The 17,579-nt window shown below is 34.3% G+C and overlaps 1 protein-coding gene and 1 pseudogene across 1 annotated transcript; both read left to right on the plus strand.

Annotated features, from left to right (window-relative positions):
• Positions 1 to 10,514: 10,514 nt before the first annotated feature.
• Positions 10,515 to 17,155, plus strand: LOC107610515 (uncharacterized). The gene is made up of 8 exons (XM_021108883.2): positions 10,515 to 10,543; positions 14,364 to 15,061; positions 15,196 to 15,434; positions 15,521 to 15,724; positions 15,813 to 15,905; positions 15,995 to 16,099; positions 16,216 to 16,617; positions 17,141 to 17,155. Exons 1-8 carry the CDS (start codon positions 10,515 to 10,517, stop codon positions 17,153 to 17,155), a joined length of 1,785 nt encoding a protein of 594 aa, XP_020964542.2.
• On the plus strand, positions 10,952 to 14,292 carry LOC148547255 (uncharacterized; annotated as a pseudogene).
• Positions 17,156 to 17,579: the final 424 nt, after the last annotated feature.

Here is a 17,579-nt window from a genome sequence, read left to right on the forward strand (position 1 = left end):
TAACTTGCCTGATTGGATTAGATTAGATTAGTTAGCAAGTTAGTTAGCACTGCTTTAAGTTTGTTAGAATTAGTTAGCTTTTTAGCATTAGCTCGTTCTATTTATGATTAGCCAGTTAGCCTTCTTAAAACTGATGTATAAATAGAAAAACCTGTAACTGAAAAATACAATTCAGTCACCAATTTGATTTCTGCAAATTCTCTCAAAAGGAATGTGCAGAAAAATGTTCTCCCCACACTCCACTGATTCTTGAATCATTCCCTTTAGATACAGTTTGAACTCACCTTTCACAGTTTACTATTTCACTTGAATTGAAAAGGATCATGTTGGCATCCATGCATATATATCTCGTGAGATCTCTTATAATAATTGTTGCACTTGAGTTAATATAAACAATGCTAATCAAGTAAACGATGCTACATGTAAAAATAGAAAAAATTAGAAAAAGCATTTTTAAATCACTTATTTGATGAGGCATCATGATATTATAATGACAAATATGATTGAAATTCTATACACCCACAATCCAGAACTATATAGAATGCTAGTCTTACCAGATCGGTGTAACAAACTAACTTTCTGGCACCTAGCTAGCTAGAATAATTCTAGATTCCTTCTACCTCTATTTCTCTTATAACTACTTTTAAGTTCTAACAGAATAGGAGTATGAATGGAAATAAACCAAGTCTAGAAGCATCTTGAGTTTGTTAGGCTTAAATTGCTGAGTCAGCAGCAGTTAGTTAGGCAGTTATCTTTTCTTTTTGTTCGCATTTATATGTGTAAAGCCAGATGCTACCTGTTGTAACTAATCATTCATTTACAGCAATAACAATTCTCCTTTCACCTTTTACTCTCTTTCAATCAATTCTCTCAGCTTGGATCACAATTCCACTGCTTCTGATGATACCTTTTAGGGTGTGTGTGGTTGGAGGAATTATAAATAATTCCTAGGAATTTTAAGATAGAAATATCATATTCCCATATTTGGTTCAAAGTTTGAAAAGTTATTCCTAAACAAATTTGATTCCAGGGAATCAGAATACCATCATTTCAATTCCCACCTTCCCCTTGGGTATCTTTGATTCCCATGGGAATGGAATCTTTGTAACAAAGTAATACTTGAACCACACACACCCTTAGAGTATATTTAATTATCTCCGTCATTCTCCATTTGATCTCTAAATTCTTATTTATGTCTTGTACATATACAAACATCTCAGAACATTCAAAGCAATTTTGTAATTCTATTAAGGATAACTCCTAAACTTGCTGCGTTCATGCAAAAATTATAGTCACCTTTTCTTTCCTAATTCATAGACTAAATCCTAATACATGGAAAGAATTATCAGGGTAATTATTAGTTAGATAATATAAAATGTTGGAACAACTTGTGGCAGATCATGATAATGCCGAAGCATCAACAAACAGCAGGAGTTAGTTGTACGCTTTCCCAATTTAGCAATGTAACTAACTGGGATGGAGTTAGTTATTCTGTTACACCTTGCTGGCTTAACTAAGTTAGTTAATTCTTTCGATCAACTCTCACTGATAATTCCTCTCTCTCTCATTTTTCTCCAAAACTCTGCACTCAGAACAGAGTTTTCCACACTAGGTTTTTTTTTTGTTAATCTAAAGGTTAATTATCATTACCTCATGTTTTAGCAATAAGAGTTAGGATATCTAGCAGTGATGGGTTGCATTATGTATGGTTTGTAGGTCCTCAAACTTTTATAGGCCCATAATTAAGCCTAAGAAGAGTATTGACCAAAAAGAAATTCACCAAAAACTGGAATACAAGAAGATTTGTTGAGTTATTAAACCCGAAGAATGTTAATGTCATATTTTATAAAATATAAGAATGTGGCTACATGCATAATTTACCACTTAATCATTGAATATATTTGTATAACTTTGAGAAGGTAAGTGCAGTTGAGAAAATCTTGAGTTTGAATTAGTAATTGAGCAATGAATTGTTATAAATAATTGATTGTACTATGATGATATGATTAGTGGCATAACTATTCAAACTTAATGGCACTTTGTTTCGCGAATGTCAACAAAGAAACGAAGGCGAGTAGAAAAAATTAGAAAAAAATTTGCAATGGTTCATTTCAGCGTTATTTTTTGCTTTTCTATATATATATATATATAGAAAGCATAAAAAATTTGTTGAAAATCTTCTTCAATTTTTATATATTTATTTCTTAAAATGTACATAAATAACAAATGTTTTTTGCTTTTATTTAGGTCATTTTCTTTTAGGTAGTTTCGTATTGTATTTTGTAGATGTTAAGAGAAAAATGACTTTGAAAAAGGTTTAGTATGTTGAATATGTTCATCGAGTAAATTATCGTTTTTGTCCCCAACGTTTGGGAAAAGTCTCAAAGTTGTCCCTTACGTTTCAATCGTCCTATTTAAGTTCCTAACGTTTCAAAACTGACTCAATGTTGTCATGCCGTTAGGGATCCGTTAACAGAATTGACGGCGGGACAAAATTGAGACGATTTTGAAACGTTAGGGACTTAAATAGGACGAAAACGTTGGGGACAAAAATGATACATAAAAATAAATTTTAATTTTATCCTTCAATAATATCATTTTTTTACTATACATAGTATTCGATTATTTTTTAATCACATCTAAGTAAATTACACTTAATCATATTACTTTCATTTTAAATAAATTAATTTTTTTTATAATTTTATTCTTAAAGATTTTTAGTTATCATGAAATGTTTGTAGAATGACTAGTATATAAACTTGCAGAAAAGAAAAAAATAATATATATACAATAAAATATAAATTATACATTTTGTCTCTAATGTATCAAAATTCTTTAAAATTATAAAAAAATAAATTTATTTAAAATGAAAGTAATGTGATTAAGTATAATTTATTTAGATGTAATTAAAAAATAATTGAATACTATGTACAATAAAAAATTAATATTATTGAAAGATAAAATTAAATTAAAATTTATTGTTATGTATCGTTTTTGTCTCTAACGTTTTCATCCTATTTAAGTCTCTAACGTTTCAAAATCATCTCAATTTTGTCTCGCCGTCAATTCTGTTAACGGATCCCTAACGGCAGAACAACATTGAGCCAATTTTAAAACGTTAAAGACTTAAATAGGACGATTGAAACGTTAGGGCAACTTTGGGACTTACCCCAAACGTTGGGACAAAAACGATATATACTTTACTCTATGTTCATTTTAAAACGTTGGTTTGCACATTTTACTTGACATATTTTTAAGTTGAACAATTTTGTGCCTTTAGCTCTTTCACTCATGAAATATTGACGTTACTTGTGATGTATATGCTATCATTTAAAGTTGTACTTCGGAGGTGATTTATTTACTCATATTTTCTATCTTTGATTGACATTTTTTTCAAGTTCATATATCTTCTAGTTATATTACTTAAAAAAAAAATACCTTAGTACATTACACACTTGAGAAAACTCAATATGAGATATTGTAGAGCTAACAATGTTAATCCATGTTGGTCGTGATTGCATTGGTATTCAACCTTGGTCCTTGAAAGGCTTTGAATTCATGGCTTTGAATTCGAAGCTTTGAATCAAATGATTTGGTGAGAATGAATATGGTTTGGATAGTTGGAATACTGATTATTTTGTTCTCTTAGTAGAGACTTTCGCCCCAATGTTAATCCTAGCTCTCTTAGAGTGAGAGTTGTTTTGTACTGAGTAAAATATTTTAAAATGTGTTTTTTCAGTTTTTTTTTTATTAATTTTTTTATTTTAATTTTTTTTTGTATGATTCTAAAAACTGGAATAATCAAATAATGTTTATAGTTATGAGTTTCTGATTGTTTTATATATTATATTTTTTTTTTTGTATGAAATTAGAATAAATTCTGATGGTTGAATCTAATGATTTTGGAATAATTTTATTCCTAGTGTTTCATTGATTTGTTAACAAGTTGATGGTACTTGTTAAATTTTATGGAATAATTTTATTGATGGTTAATTTTTTTTTGAGTTAATTTTTCTATCATAATTTTTTGATTGTGTTGTTATGTTTTTTGCTGAATTAGTGTCTGAAATTATTTTGAATTGTGTTGTTGGTTGTATGTTGAATATGAAATAACACAAAGTGATCAATCAATTACTCTATTGGTTTATTGATCGATTCGATTCTCGTAATCTTGTTAAAGGTGTAATTCTGTTTTTGGTATAGTATGTATTGTATGATAATATCATCATTAGGAGTGGCAAACGTGCTGGCCCGCCCCGCCCCGTCCCGTCCCGCCTAATGAGACGGTCTTAAAATCTCATCCCGTCCAGCCTAATAACGGGTTGGTAGCCCGTCAAATCTTTTTTTTTATTTTTTTATTTACTATTAAGTATTAAATAATATAAATTATAAAAAAATATTAAATAATATATATAATTTCACAATCATTTTAATAAATTTATAATTTCTAAAGACATAAAAATATTATAATATCTAAATTCACAAACATTAAAGTTTTTATAATTATAAATATGTAATAAACATAATTCGAAATCAAATTTTTTGAAACAAAATAATAAAATCAACATTGTCTAAAGTAAAATAAATATTGTCCAAAATATATAATTAAACATATACAAGTTTAGAACATAATAAATCAAACGTAAAATATAATCCAAAACACTAAATTAGAACATCTTAAAAAAAACCCTAAGCCCGGCGAGGAAGCCCGCCCCGCCAAAGCCCATGGTTTAAGCGGTGCGAGTTAGGCGGGCTTTCGATGTGTGGCGGTCTCAATTTTAATTTCCAGCCTAACCTATTTTTTTGGCGAGTTACGCGGATCGAACTGACGGATTTAGTCCCGTTTGTCACCCCTAATCATCATACTTTTTGTACTATTCATATATATGATATTATGGCGTACACAATTACATTTATTGATTTTAACGGCGATTCTCTACATCAATTCTAGTGTACTTTCACTCACACTCATAGTGTTTAATATACTAAGAAAATACCTGGCTATGATTATCCCAAAAAATGGTATCATAGCTCATGGTGTAAATCGAGCTTTTTTGGATGTTAGAGCAATTACTACAAGAAATACATTGAGTACCGTCGGATTCAGCGTCGCACATTAGCATCGGCTTTACCCACGGATTTATCAAAGAATTTGTTGTGGGATTCATCATGCCAAATAATTACTGGCGGATAGCCTCTTCTAACAGTAAAATCGCCGGTAATATTTGGCGGAAAAAGGCAAATATGCGCTAAATATAACGTCGAATTTACCGTCAGAAAAATTCAACGGTAGACACGTTTAATGGAACGCTGCGTTTTGGTGATCCACAATGCGTTACCGTCGAAGTTATCCGCCGGTAAATCCGACGATAATAGTGTCCTAAATTCAAACCGTGAACCCTCTCTCCCTTCATTTCGAAATCTCTCTCTACCCTCTCTTCTCCATCTTTCTCTCTAGCCCTTTCTTTTCACCGCCGCTTCGTCAGCACCGCCACCGCCGCCACGTACGCTTCCTGTCTCCGCCTCTTTTCTCTCCTTGTACTAACCCATCTCCGCGACGAGAGAGTTGCCGGAGTCGTGTCTCTGCTCGTGAAGAAACTGTGCCGCCTGCTACGCCGCCGGCCACCTCCTCTATTCTAAGTAAGTTAGCCTTTAATATCTACCATTAATGTTTCTATTAGGGGTGTGCATGGGTCGGGTGAAACCGGGTTTGATGTGACCCAGACCCAATCCGAAATATACACCGCACCTGTTTATTAGACCCGAACCCGGCCTTAGACCCGATGAAACCTATATACTTTCGGGCCACGATTATACTGGGTAAAAACCGGGTGAAAACCGGGCCATTAACGTTACATTACCTTGATACTTTCTTATAAGCTAGCATGTGAAAATATCCAAATTTTCAACACTCCAACCATTATTTGACATGGTAAAATTCATTTAGAAAAATATAACAAGAACCAACTCTTCTCTAAAATTAAATCATATCCATAATCAATACTAATATTGTCTAATAACACAAAATATTTAAATCAATACAAATAACATAATATTATGCATTTGTCTAAAATCTTATGCATTTTAAACATAAAATATTAACTTATAGTCTTATAATAACTAATAAAACAAAATATTAAGGTTTACAATACTTAAATTCCACATAAGAATAGCTATCATCCATCACTTATAACACAAAATATTAATTGTGTATGATGACTGGGCCACCGGTCGAGTTCGGATGACCCGAGCCATGGCCAAGACCCGACCCAAAATAATGACCGGATCTATTACCCTTACCCGGCCCTAGACCCGGTGAAATCACACCAAATTAGCCCCTAAAGTGTTCGGGGCCGGGTTGAGTCTTTGGGCCGGGTCGGGCCATGCATACCCCTAGTTTCTATTTTGCTGTGAAATTGATTTTAATATATGTTTCGAAAAAAAATTGAACAATGTTCTGTGAATTTGGGGTTTAGAAATTAAATTATGTTACTGTAAAATTGGGATTTAGGATTTACATATTGCTTCATGTATTGGATTTATGTGCATGTCACATCTTATTATGCTTGATTATGTTAACTTGACTCTAATTAAGAATAAATAGTTGAATTTAATTTATATTTCAAGTTTTGCATATTGCTTTTGCATTGGACTTATATGCATGTCGGATCTTATTGTGCTTGATTATGTTAATTTGAATCTAATTAAGAACACTACAACATTTTGGGTCTATGGCCACGGTGTTTTTGGTCACGGCAAAAAATCGTGACAAAAAAGCTATGGTCACGGTTTTTACAAAAAGGGTGGCCTAAAAGGGCTCTATGGTCACGGTTTTGGGGGTGACCTAAAGCGGTCTATGGTCACGGTTTTTTTACAGTGACCAAAAAGGGTCTATGGTCATGATTTTTCAAAAAAAGGTGACCTAAAAAGGTGTATGGTCACGGTTTTGGGGGGTGACCTAAAGTGGTCTATGGTCACAGTTTTGGGGGGTGACCTGAAAGGGTCTATGGTAACGGTTTTAGGAGTGACCTAAAGGGGTCTATGGCTACGGTTTTTTACGGTGACCAAAAAGGGTCTATGGTCACGGTTTTTCAAAAAAGGGTAACCTAAAGGGTCTATGGTCACGGTTTTGGGGGGTGACCTAAAGTGGTCTATGGTCACGGTTTTGGTGGGTGACCTAAAAGGGTTTATGGTCACGGTTTTAGGAGTGACCTAAAGGGATCGATGGTCACGATTTTTTACAGTGACCAAAAAGGGGTCTATGGTCACAGTTTTTCGAAAGGGTGACCTAAAAGGGTCTATGGTCATGGTTTTGGAAAGTGACCTAAAGGTATCTATGATCACGGTTTTGGGAGGTGACCTAAAAGAGTCTATGGTCACGGTTTTTTAAAAAAGGATGACCGTAGAGTATCTATGGTCACGGTTATTAGGGGTGGCCTAAGGTGGTCTATGGTCACGGTTTTTTTTTTTTAATTTATTTTTTATTTTTTAACTATCCCTCTCCAAACGCCGTCGTTCCTCCCCCCCCCCCCAATCCCAAAATTCCCCCTTCTCTCCCAGCAAAATCCCCATTCCCTCCTAATTAATAACTTAGAACAAAAAAAGAACCCTAGCTCTCACCGTTTTCCTTCGAGCCAGCCTCCACCATCGCCGATCTCCTCCCAACCCCCTCCATCGTCGTTTCCCTTCCTCCCAGCCCTTACTTCGTCACAGCCCCCAAGATCGACGAAGGCAAAAACTCTAGCATCGCCGAGCTCCTCTGTCTCACCGCGAGGAAGAAGAGGAGCCGTCGCGCTCCTCCGCTATCCAGCCGCCGTTGAGCTAGGTTCGCCATCGCTCCTCACTACGTGTCACTATCGAAGTTCGAAGAGAGAGAGAAAGCGCATGAAGATGAAAGAGAGAGGGGTCCAAAACTGAGCTGATTTCTGTCACTGCCTCCACTGCCTTCACCGCCACTGTTGAAGCTCTGATGCGGCTGCTGCTGCCGTCCGAGCCGCCACTTGGGGAAGCTGCTGCCGCCGTTACCACGGGTGGAGTCCGCCGTTGAGCTATGTGTCGTTCAGTTTCACCGCGAGCTTCCTGTCACCGCGAGCTCACCAGTAGAAGCGTTGCTATTCGAAGAGCAAGTCTGATTATGTGAGCAAGTCTTATTCGAAGCAAAATCCTCTGAGTAACATTCAATCACACACACTCCTTGATTGATTCTATCGATCAATTTTATATATACTTGTTTAGAAATGGTCATTCATAATCATAGTATAGTGCCTTTTGATCTTGGACTTTGATGATGCTTCTGCTTGTGCTTTGGAAACTTGGAAAAAATGGAGCTGAATTGGGAAAAAGGGAAAAATGAAGAATGAAGAAAAAGATTTTTTTATTTTTTAAGTTAATTTTTCAAATGATGAAATTTATTAAAGTTGAGTGATGAAATTAGTTTTTTTTTGGGGTTTAAAAGTAGATATTTTGGTATTTACTTTGATGTTTGAGTTTGGGAGGATGAATTTTTTCCGCCTAATTGAAACCCTGTTGAGCTGACGAAGAACTTTTTCTGCCTAATTGAAACCCTGTTGAGCTGACGAAAAAAATTGTTGTTGCCAATTTAGTTATTGTTGATGATGTATTTTTCGTTTAGTTTGGATTCAGAAATTGGATTGAAGAGTGTTGGTTTAGTAATTTGTAATTGAATTGAATTGAATTGCCTCCTGTAATATGTAATATGAATTGCCTTTTGATCTTGGACTTTGATGATGCTTCTGCTTGTGCTATGAAAACTTGCAAAAAATGGAGCTGATTTGGAAAAAGGGAAAAAATGAAGAATGAAAAAAAAGTTTTTTTTTTCTTTTTTAAGTTAATTTTGCAAGTGATGAAATTTATTAAAGTTGAGTGGAATTAGTTTTTTCTGGTGGTTTAAAAGTAGATATTTTGGTATTTGCTTTGAGGTTTGAGTTTGGGAGGATGAACTTTTTCTGCCTAATTGAAACCCTGTTGAGCTGACGAAAAAAAATTGTTGTTGCCAATTTAGCTGTTGTTATCGATGTATTTTTCGTTTAGTTTGGATTCAAAAATTGGACTGAATTTGTAGGTTTAGTAACTTGTAACTGTATTGAATTGAATTGAATTGCCTCCTGTAATATGTAATATGAATTGCCTTTTGATCTTGGACTTTGATGATGCTTCTGCTTGTGCTTTGGAAACTTGCAAAAAATGGAGCTGATTTGGAAAAAGGGAAAAATAAAAAATGAAAAAAAGATTTTTTTTTTAAAGTTAATTTTTCAAGTGATGAAATTTATTAAAGTTGAGTGGAATTAGTTTTTTCCAAACATGACCCATCATTCATCATCTTCATTATCATATATCTCTTTTAATTTATATCCAATTTACTTTTATTTAATTTCTGAACACATGCTTATATATTTGTCTCCAGAGGACTTTTTCTAATGAATATATTATACACACATATGCTGTACATGTTAATGTTAATCCTTCAAGTTTAATGATTCTATATACTATATTGTCTAATTAGAATTTCGTACTTTTATAAAAATAAATAGGTTTTAATTTAATAATATTTTGGGTGGTATTAATGCTAATTTATGGTCCATTGAAGTGGTATATAGCGTATACATCTTCTCTTTAGCCAACAGTGTTGAATTCAAATATTGGGTAGGGCATTCCCAACTCTCAATCAAGATTACTTCGATAAGAGGATACCTATGGTTCCACTTCTACCAAATAAAGGAAACGCCATTCACTCTCTTGATAAAATATACCACTAACACTTTTCAGCTGGATTTCCATTTCCTCCTTGCTATTTTTTGAGACACAGTTAGTGAATATTTCTGATCATGTTATTTGGTCTTTTAAATAGGCTCTGGAGAATATTTCTGACAGATTTGGTCATTCAAATGCCTGGAGCAGATTACGCTAGATTCGTGCGTACAATTTATGCTTTCGCTTAGGTAATGTACCGTTCTGTCTTACATGTTAGTGTATTAACTTTGCTATATCCTGGGTTTATCTGCTTTCCCAAATTGATTTGATATGCTAAATATGTTGTGCTTATTTGCTGATTTATTACTTCCCTTTACAAATTTATATTTTTCTTTGCTGATTTGGTAAATACATTAGAGGACTGATTTTCTGTAGTCTGTGTGTGTATTCCATGGAGTCCCCATGCAGAATTGCAGAAGCTGGCTAACCATTTGATTTTCTTCTTAACATATACATAGGACACTACTAACACTTTTTCATGCTCTATCTTTTCATTATCTAATCAGCTGATCTGTTCATAACATGCTCTTTCCAATGTTAAAAAAATAAAATTAAAAAATATATATTTTCTTTTTTCAAATAAAATTTAGAGACAGAGAAGGGAGGTTTAATAATTTAATTCTTCATATAGATTTACCTTCTCCTAAATTTTTTTGTTTTGTTTTATACAGGATATTATTTATTGATTGGTAAAGACAAAATGAGTCGAGTAGTTGTTGTGACACAGTGTATAACAACTTAAAATGGAATCTCAAAATGAAGGAACTAAGCAGTAAGTTTATATCATACTTGATATATATTATAATTTGATCTTCTAGTTATTTAGGTAGTGTGTATATGGTAGCTAGATTGACACTATAATTGACCTATTAGACCATGTTTAGTAAGTTCAGATATTTGCATTATTAGGTTTAATCATGTTTTGTCAAAAGATTGGATGGATTCACCAAGATTTTAGAAGGAGTACATAGTTGGTGTAAATAGTTTTTTAGAGTTTGCCTTCGTAAAGGGAAAACCAGTTGGAAAAGAAATTCAATGTCTGTGTGCAAAGTGTGGAAACACTTATTGGCGTGAACGAGACGCTGTATATGAGCATCTTATTTGCTATGGGTTTGTCGAAGGTTATAAACGATGGACTAATCATAGGGAATCAATAATCCCAACAGTAGTAGATACTGACATGGATGATCGAGGCGGCCTTGATGATATTGACGGGTTGCTGCGTGACGCATTCGGAAATATAGCAAATCTTGAAGAGGGGAACAGTGGGTTGAATGAAGATGCGAAAAGATTTTATAAGCTAGTAGACAAAGCAGGTCTGGAATTATATTTGAATTGTACAACTGGATTTTCGAGGTTATCGTTCATCATTCATCTTTACCACTTGAAGTGTCTACATGGGTGGAGTAACACATCTTTTACCTCCCTCTTGGAGTTATTGAAAGAAGCTATACCTGATTTGAACATTCCCACTTCTTTTAATAAAGCTAAGAATATGGTTAAAGAGTTGGGTCTTGACTATGAAAAGATTGATGTATATCCTAATGACTGCATGTTGTATCGGAATGAGTACATAAATGACTCAGTTTGCCGTATCTGTGGAGAGTCTCGATATAATCAGACTCCTACTACAGATGGCAGCGAAGAGGACTTTGCGCTTCTGAATAAAGTTCATAAGGTTGATGCGAAAACCTTAAGATACTTTCCTTTAATACCAAGGCTTAAAAGGCTTTTTATGTGCCCAAATACAACAGAGGCGTTGAGGTGGCATGATGAGCAGCGTTTGAAAGACGGTTGCATAAGGCACCCTGCTGATGGCCAAGCATGGAAGAACTTGGACAGTCAGTACCCGAACTTTTCAAAAGAACTGCGCAACTTGAGGCTTGGTTTGGCAAGTGACGGTTGTAATCCTTTTCGAACTATGAACGTGTCACATAGCACATAGCCAGTTGTCTTAATGGTGTACAACTTTCCTCCTTGGATGTCCATGAAGTCTGAATATTGCATGCTCTCTTTAATCATACCTGGACCTTGTTCACCAGGAAATAATATTGATATTTTTTTGCAACCATTGATCGAAGAGCTGAAGAAGCTATGGGTGTCAGGGATAGATACATATGATTCTTTTAAGAATGAAACTTTTCAAATGCATGCTGCACTTCTTTGGACAATCAATGATTTTTCAGCGCATGCGATGTTGTCCGGTTGGAGTACGAAAGGAAAGTTAGCTTGCCCTTGTTGTAACCATGATACTTATTTTTGTTACTTAAAACATAGCCAAAAGACAGTTTACATGGACCATAGGAGATTTTTGCCAGTTGATCATGCATGGAGGTCTAACAAGAGATCTTTTAATGAAAAAATAGAATTCAGGGGTCCACCACGAATGTTAACAGGTGAAGAGGTTCTAGATATGCTAAAGTCAGTAGATAATGCCTCTGGGAAGACGCAAAGCAAAAAGTAAAGGCCAATGGGAAAAAGATCAATCTTTTTTGAGTTACCATATTGGCAGCAACGTATGATCAGGCACAACCTTGATGTAATGCATATCGAAAAAAACATAGTTGACAGTATAATTGGTACCTTATTGGATATTCCTAGAAAGACAAAGGATCATGCAAAAGCTCGTTATGACCTGAAGGAGATGGGCATTCGAAAGAATCTTCACCCAATAAATACTAAGGATGGCAAAAGAACTAAACTTGCTAGAGCATGCTTCTCCATGACCAAAGGGGAGAGATCCATTTTTTGTGGTGTTTTGAAGAAAATAAAATTGCCTGATGGAAGTGCTTCAAACATTTCTCGTTGTGTACAACAAGAAGAGAGAAAGCTTTACGGTTACAAGACTCATGAGCATCACTTCATGTTGCATTACCTGTTGCAAATACCAATCAAGAGCATTCTTCCAGATCATGTTGCTATTCCTCTAGTGCGCCTGTGTTCCTTTTTTCATCAGCTATGTCAAAAGGAAATCTCGTTTGAAGAGATTAATGGTGTCAGAGATTGTAGAGACTTTGTGCCAGTTGGAGAGAATTTTTCCGCCGACCTTTTTTGATATAATGGTTCATTTGCTTATTCATTTAGCTAATGAACTAAGGTTAGGTGGTCCCGTCCAATTTCGATGGATGTATCCGATTGAGAGATACATGTGCACACTAAAAGGGTATGTACCTAATAGAAGTCGTCCAGAAGGATCAATTGTGGAAGGTTATTTGGCTGAAGAGTGTTTAACTTTTTGTTCAAGATATTTGCATGAGGGAGTGAAAACAAGATTCAACAGAGTATCTCGGAATAATGATGCAGGCACTTCAACCAAAGATCCTGATTCAAATTTGTTCACAAACAAGGGAAGTCCATTGGGTGGAAAAAAGGGCAACTAGTTATTTTGGACGAGAAGTCACTCCTTCAAGCTAATGCATATGTATTGAATAATTGCGATAACGTGGAGCCTTACATGAGGTAAATTTGCACTTCTCATTAGTTCTATTCCTTAGACTAATTTTGGTAGTATTACATAATAATATACATTCCTTGTAGAGAATGTTGTGAGCAACAAAAGCAAGACAAGCGGAAGCGAAAGTGGAACATCGTTAAAGATCAGAATAAAAACTTTATCGAGTGGTTTACGAGACGTGCCATGAAGGATGATGTTCCCGGTTGGATACGACAGCTGTCTAAGGGTCCAAATAAAGTTGCAAAATCATTTTCTACTTATGTTGTCAACGGGTACAGATTTCATACTAAGCAGCGAGAAGTGATGCGGAAAACGCAAAATAGTAGTGTCACTGTGGTGGCTGAAACTACAAGCTTTGCGAGTGTTAAGGACAAAAAACCAATCAAGGCCAATATAAGATATTATGGTAGAATCATGAATATTATCAAGTTAGACTATTATAACCAATTTACAATTGTTATTTAAGTGTGAGTGGTTTATGGCTGAGGAAGATGATTATGGTTTGACATACGTTCATTTCAACAAAAGATGTTACCAAGACGAACCATTTGTGTTGGCAAGCCAAGCACACCAGTGCTTTTATGTGAAAGATCCATATATTCCCCCAAAAGAATTATATGATGAAAACGGTTCCCAGAGACTTGTTTAACATTGGTGTCCAATTACAGTTTGACCCTAACATAAGAGAGCCACATGAATCGGCGAATAGTCCGATACCCTTAAGTGATATTGGTGAGGTAGACTTAGTTAGACAGGGTGTGCGACCTACTATTGTTGATGTGACACCGAACAAGATCAAACCTAAAGACAAAGAAATAGTGTCTGATGATTTTGACAGTGATGCTGAATTTGAGGTAGTACACAAATTGTCCATGATGCTTTATTTGTTAACTTATTTTCTAATGCATTATCATGTTTATTTTCTAATGCATTACCATGTTTGTTTACTTTATTTTCTAATTCATTATCATGTTTATTTTCTAATGCATTATCATGTTTGTTTACTTTATTTTCAAATGCGTTACCATGTTTCTTCTTTATTTTAATTTTGGCAATCTTAGTATTGATGCTTTATTTTTATCTCTTCATGCAAATGAATTATGTTGATGCTTTATTTGACTTCTATTTTTTTATACAGGATGAACAATGAAAGAAATTCCAAAAGAAAAAGGTTAAGGACCCTATCACAAATAGGGTCACAAAGAAGTCCCTTGAAGATGAGGAGTCCAGTAAAAAATTCAGAAAAAATTCAATTCACAAGTGCTTATTCTTTGCTAAAACAATTTCAAATAAAAAGGGAACATGTTTTAGCTGCATGTGGGGCTAATATTTGTAAACATGAGACAAGAAAAAAGGGCAAGATGCCGAAAAAGGTGCTGGCAAGAGTTGACAATGAAGGTCAAAGCGAAATGGTAACCAAGAAGATAACAAACATCAGAAATGGTGAGGATCAAATCAAGATGCCAACAAATAATTCCAACGAAGAAAATCATCTAGTCAAGATGAAAGCCATTGAACATGAGGATCAAGGTGGGAAGAAGCCGTCTAGGAAGAAGGTGCCAATGAAGAAATCAAAGGTGGAGGGTGATAAAGTCAAGATAAATACCAATGACGCTGAGGGTCAAAGCAAGAAGCTGACCAATAAGATGCCGATGAAGGAATCGAATGAAGAAGATGCCAGCGAAGAACATAAGATTGAGTCTCTTATCCCTGCTATGACTTTAGATGAATTCTTCGAAAAATATGGGATATCATTATATGAAAATAATGAAGAATATGAATATGATTATGATGATCTCAATCCAACCGTTGGTGATAGTAGTGACAGTCAACTCGGTAATGCCTTTATCCCTTTTTTCAATAGCAAATAGTGAAAGACACCAACCTAACTCTTGTATTTAGTAGATTACTCTTTTATTCATTAGATTAGTATTCTTGTTAATATTTTCTAGTAATGACATTGGAAATAGGTACCAAAAAGAAAAAAGTTTGTGGTCCCATCCAACTCAAGCATATTCATGCTTTGGAGACACAAATAGAGTTAACATGGTACAATGGCAAACCCATAGGCCCAACAAAGACACAGGTTCAATTGTTTAGTCGGTTCTTGGGAACACTTGCAAGAAACTCTAATTTGGTCATGTTGTTATATACTAATTGGCAAGCTGTGTCCATTGAGACTAAAACTTCAATGTTGGATTATGCAAAGGTGAGTTGATCATTCTCCTTTTTAAATTGTTTACAAATAGGCTTAGCATGTTTGGTAAAATAACATAATTCGTTGTTTATTCATAGTTTAAATATAACATTCCTAGTGATGCTGAGCCTTGGGTGATAGATACCATTGGAGAGGCATGGAAGCAATTTAAGAAACGCATAAAGAAATATCACTATACACCGTACAACTCATTTAGAGAGATGATGAAAAATCGTCCAATGACTGTACCTGAACTGTATTTTCGAAAATTAGTTCAATTTTGGAGGCTTGATATCATCAAAGTAAGTTATTTTCACAACTCTATTGGCTTTAATGATGGTATCGTGTATTTAACTAACTCTATCTAATTTTATATTGCAACAAACGTAGGTTATTTCTGACAACAATCATGAAAACAGATCCAAGCAAAAATGGAATCATCGAATGGGTCCAGTTAGTTTTGAATTAGTACGCGCTGAATTGGTATTTTTTTGTGCTTTTTATTTTAAGTATTTTTACATCTTTCATGTTATGTGTGTTTACTTAGTCACATATTGGTGGTTTCTTTGCAGCGTGCAAAGAAGGAGGACAATGAAGATCCATCACAATCTGACATGTTTGTTGTAACTCGTACGAGCAAAAAAGGAGAGACTGATTCGGGGACACAAGAAACAATTGTTAGTTTTCTGGTCTCTTAGAAAAGTACACCAAACAAGAAATGTGTTAGCTATTTTTATTTATTCTGAAGCATTTGGGTGCATGCATTTATTTTGATCATATTTGTGTGTAATAGGAACATCTTCAAAATTTGAAAGAAGCAGGATACAATGATGATGAAGCAGTTCAAACAGTTTTCGGAAAGGAGAGACATGGAAGAGTTCGTTTCTATGGTCGATCAGTCACAAAATCCTCTCTTAAAAAGCAGAAGAAAATCCGACAAATGCAACAACAACATAATGAAGTAGTTTCAACTATGGAGAAAAATCAAAATAACTTAACTTCTAAGTTGGATGGTTTAACAAACTTGATTAAAACATTGTTGCAACAAGTCAATCCTGGTATGAGTGCAGAACAAGTGCAAGTAATGATAGAAGTCGCCCAACAATCTCCGCCTGACGCGAGTAGTGCACCAAATGATGCACGGCGAAACATTCCTCCTTCACTTGGATCGAACCATGTATCAAAGGATATGGAAGTAAGTACTGTTCAAAACTTCTAGTTAAATTAATAGTATGCTTTTGGTAAATGATATATCATGAATTTGAGTTAAAGTTAAGGTTTTAGGATTGTGAATCATTTATAATTATGCATGGATATTGGCTGTATATATGTTGCTCTCTATTCTATGTTAATGAAAGAATAAGTTAAGAAAAACAAAGTTCATATTATGTTGTATCTTTTCTTTTTACTCATGATGTCTCAATTGCTTGTCACTTGGTATTTTTTTTTTAGAACTTAATTGTCGGTTATTATAACAACTGTTTATATATGAATATTTGCCAAGGTTTACTTGCTGGTGATTTGTAACATTATTTAAAAATGAATCTCACCTTTTATGTGCTAACTAATTATTAAATTAATAGTATTTAGTGAATAATGGTTGTGAATAATTCTTGAGTGTTGTTGTGGATGAATGTTTTCCTTCTTTTGCTACATATGTACTGCATCATCAAAAGCATTTTTGCTCTATTCTAACATGTTTATTTTTTTGCATGCAGGAAGACATGATGTGATGAAAAAAATATGTTCCATACAAATATCACATGGGATGGGTCTTACAATGACCTTAGTTATGTAAATGTAATATTTTCATGTGTTATGTACTTTTTGAGGTATTACATGTAATTGAAAAAATTATACTCTATTTTTATTTGTGTTGTTTAGACTAAAAATTAAATATATCTATCTTATAATGAAACTTTTATGATTTAGATTTCTTGAATTTCTTATTTTTAGATTTATTTTGTGATTATTATCATTTTGGGATATGATTATAATTTAAAAAATTTGAATCTCATAAACAACAACAGGCTATAGTCACTATTTTAAAAAACCGTGACAATAGATAAGGCTATGGTCACGGTTTTAAGGAGGGTGACCATAGAGGCTATGGCCACGGCAAAAACCGTGACCATGGATAGGGCTATGGTCACGGTT

This window comes from Arachis ipaensis, chromosome B8 (genome assembly GCF_059453495.1).
Source record: "Arachis ipaensis isolate K30076 ecotype BB chromosome B8, ASM5945349v1, whole genome shotgun sequence".
Taxonomy (NCBI): domain Eukaryota; kingdom Viridiplantae; phylum Streptophyta; class Magnoliopsida; order Fabales; family Fabaceae; genus Arachis; species Arachis ipaensis.

Excerpts from the sequence above, each read along its gene's own strand:
- LOC107610515 (XM_021108883.2), top strand. The coding sequence starts at position 10,515 with ATGGAATCTCAAAATGAAGGAACTAAGCA. Across the intron at positions 15,062-15,195 it reads TAGTAGTGACAGTCAACTCG|GTACCAAAAAGAAAAAAGTT; the intron begins GTAATGCCTTTA and ends CATTGGAAATAG. Across the intron at positions 16,100-16,215 it reads CGGGGACACAAGAAACAATT|GAACATCTTCAAAATTTGAA; the intron begins GTTAGTTTTCTG and ends TGTGTGTAATAG.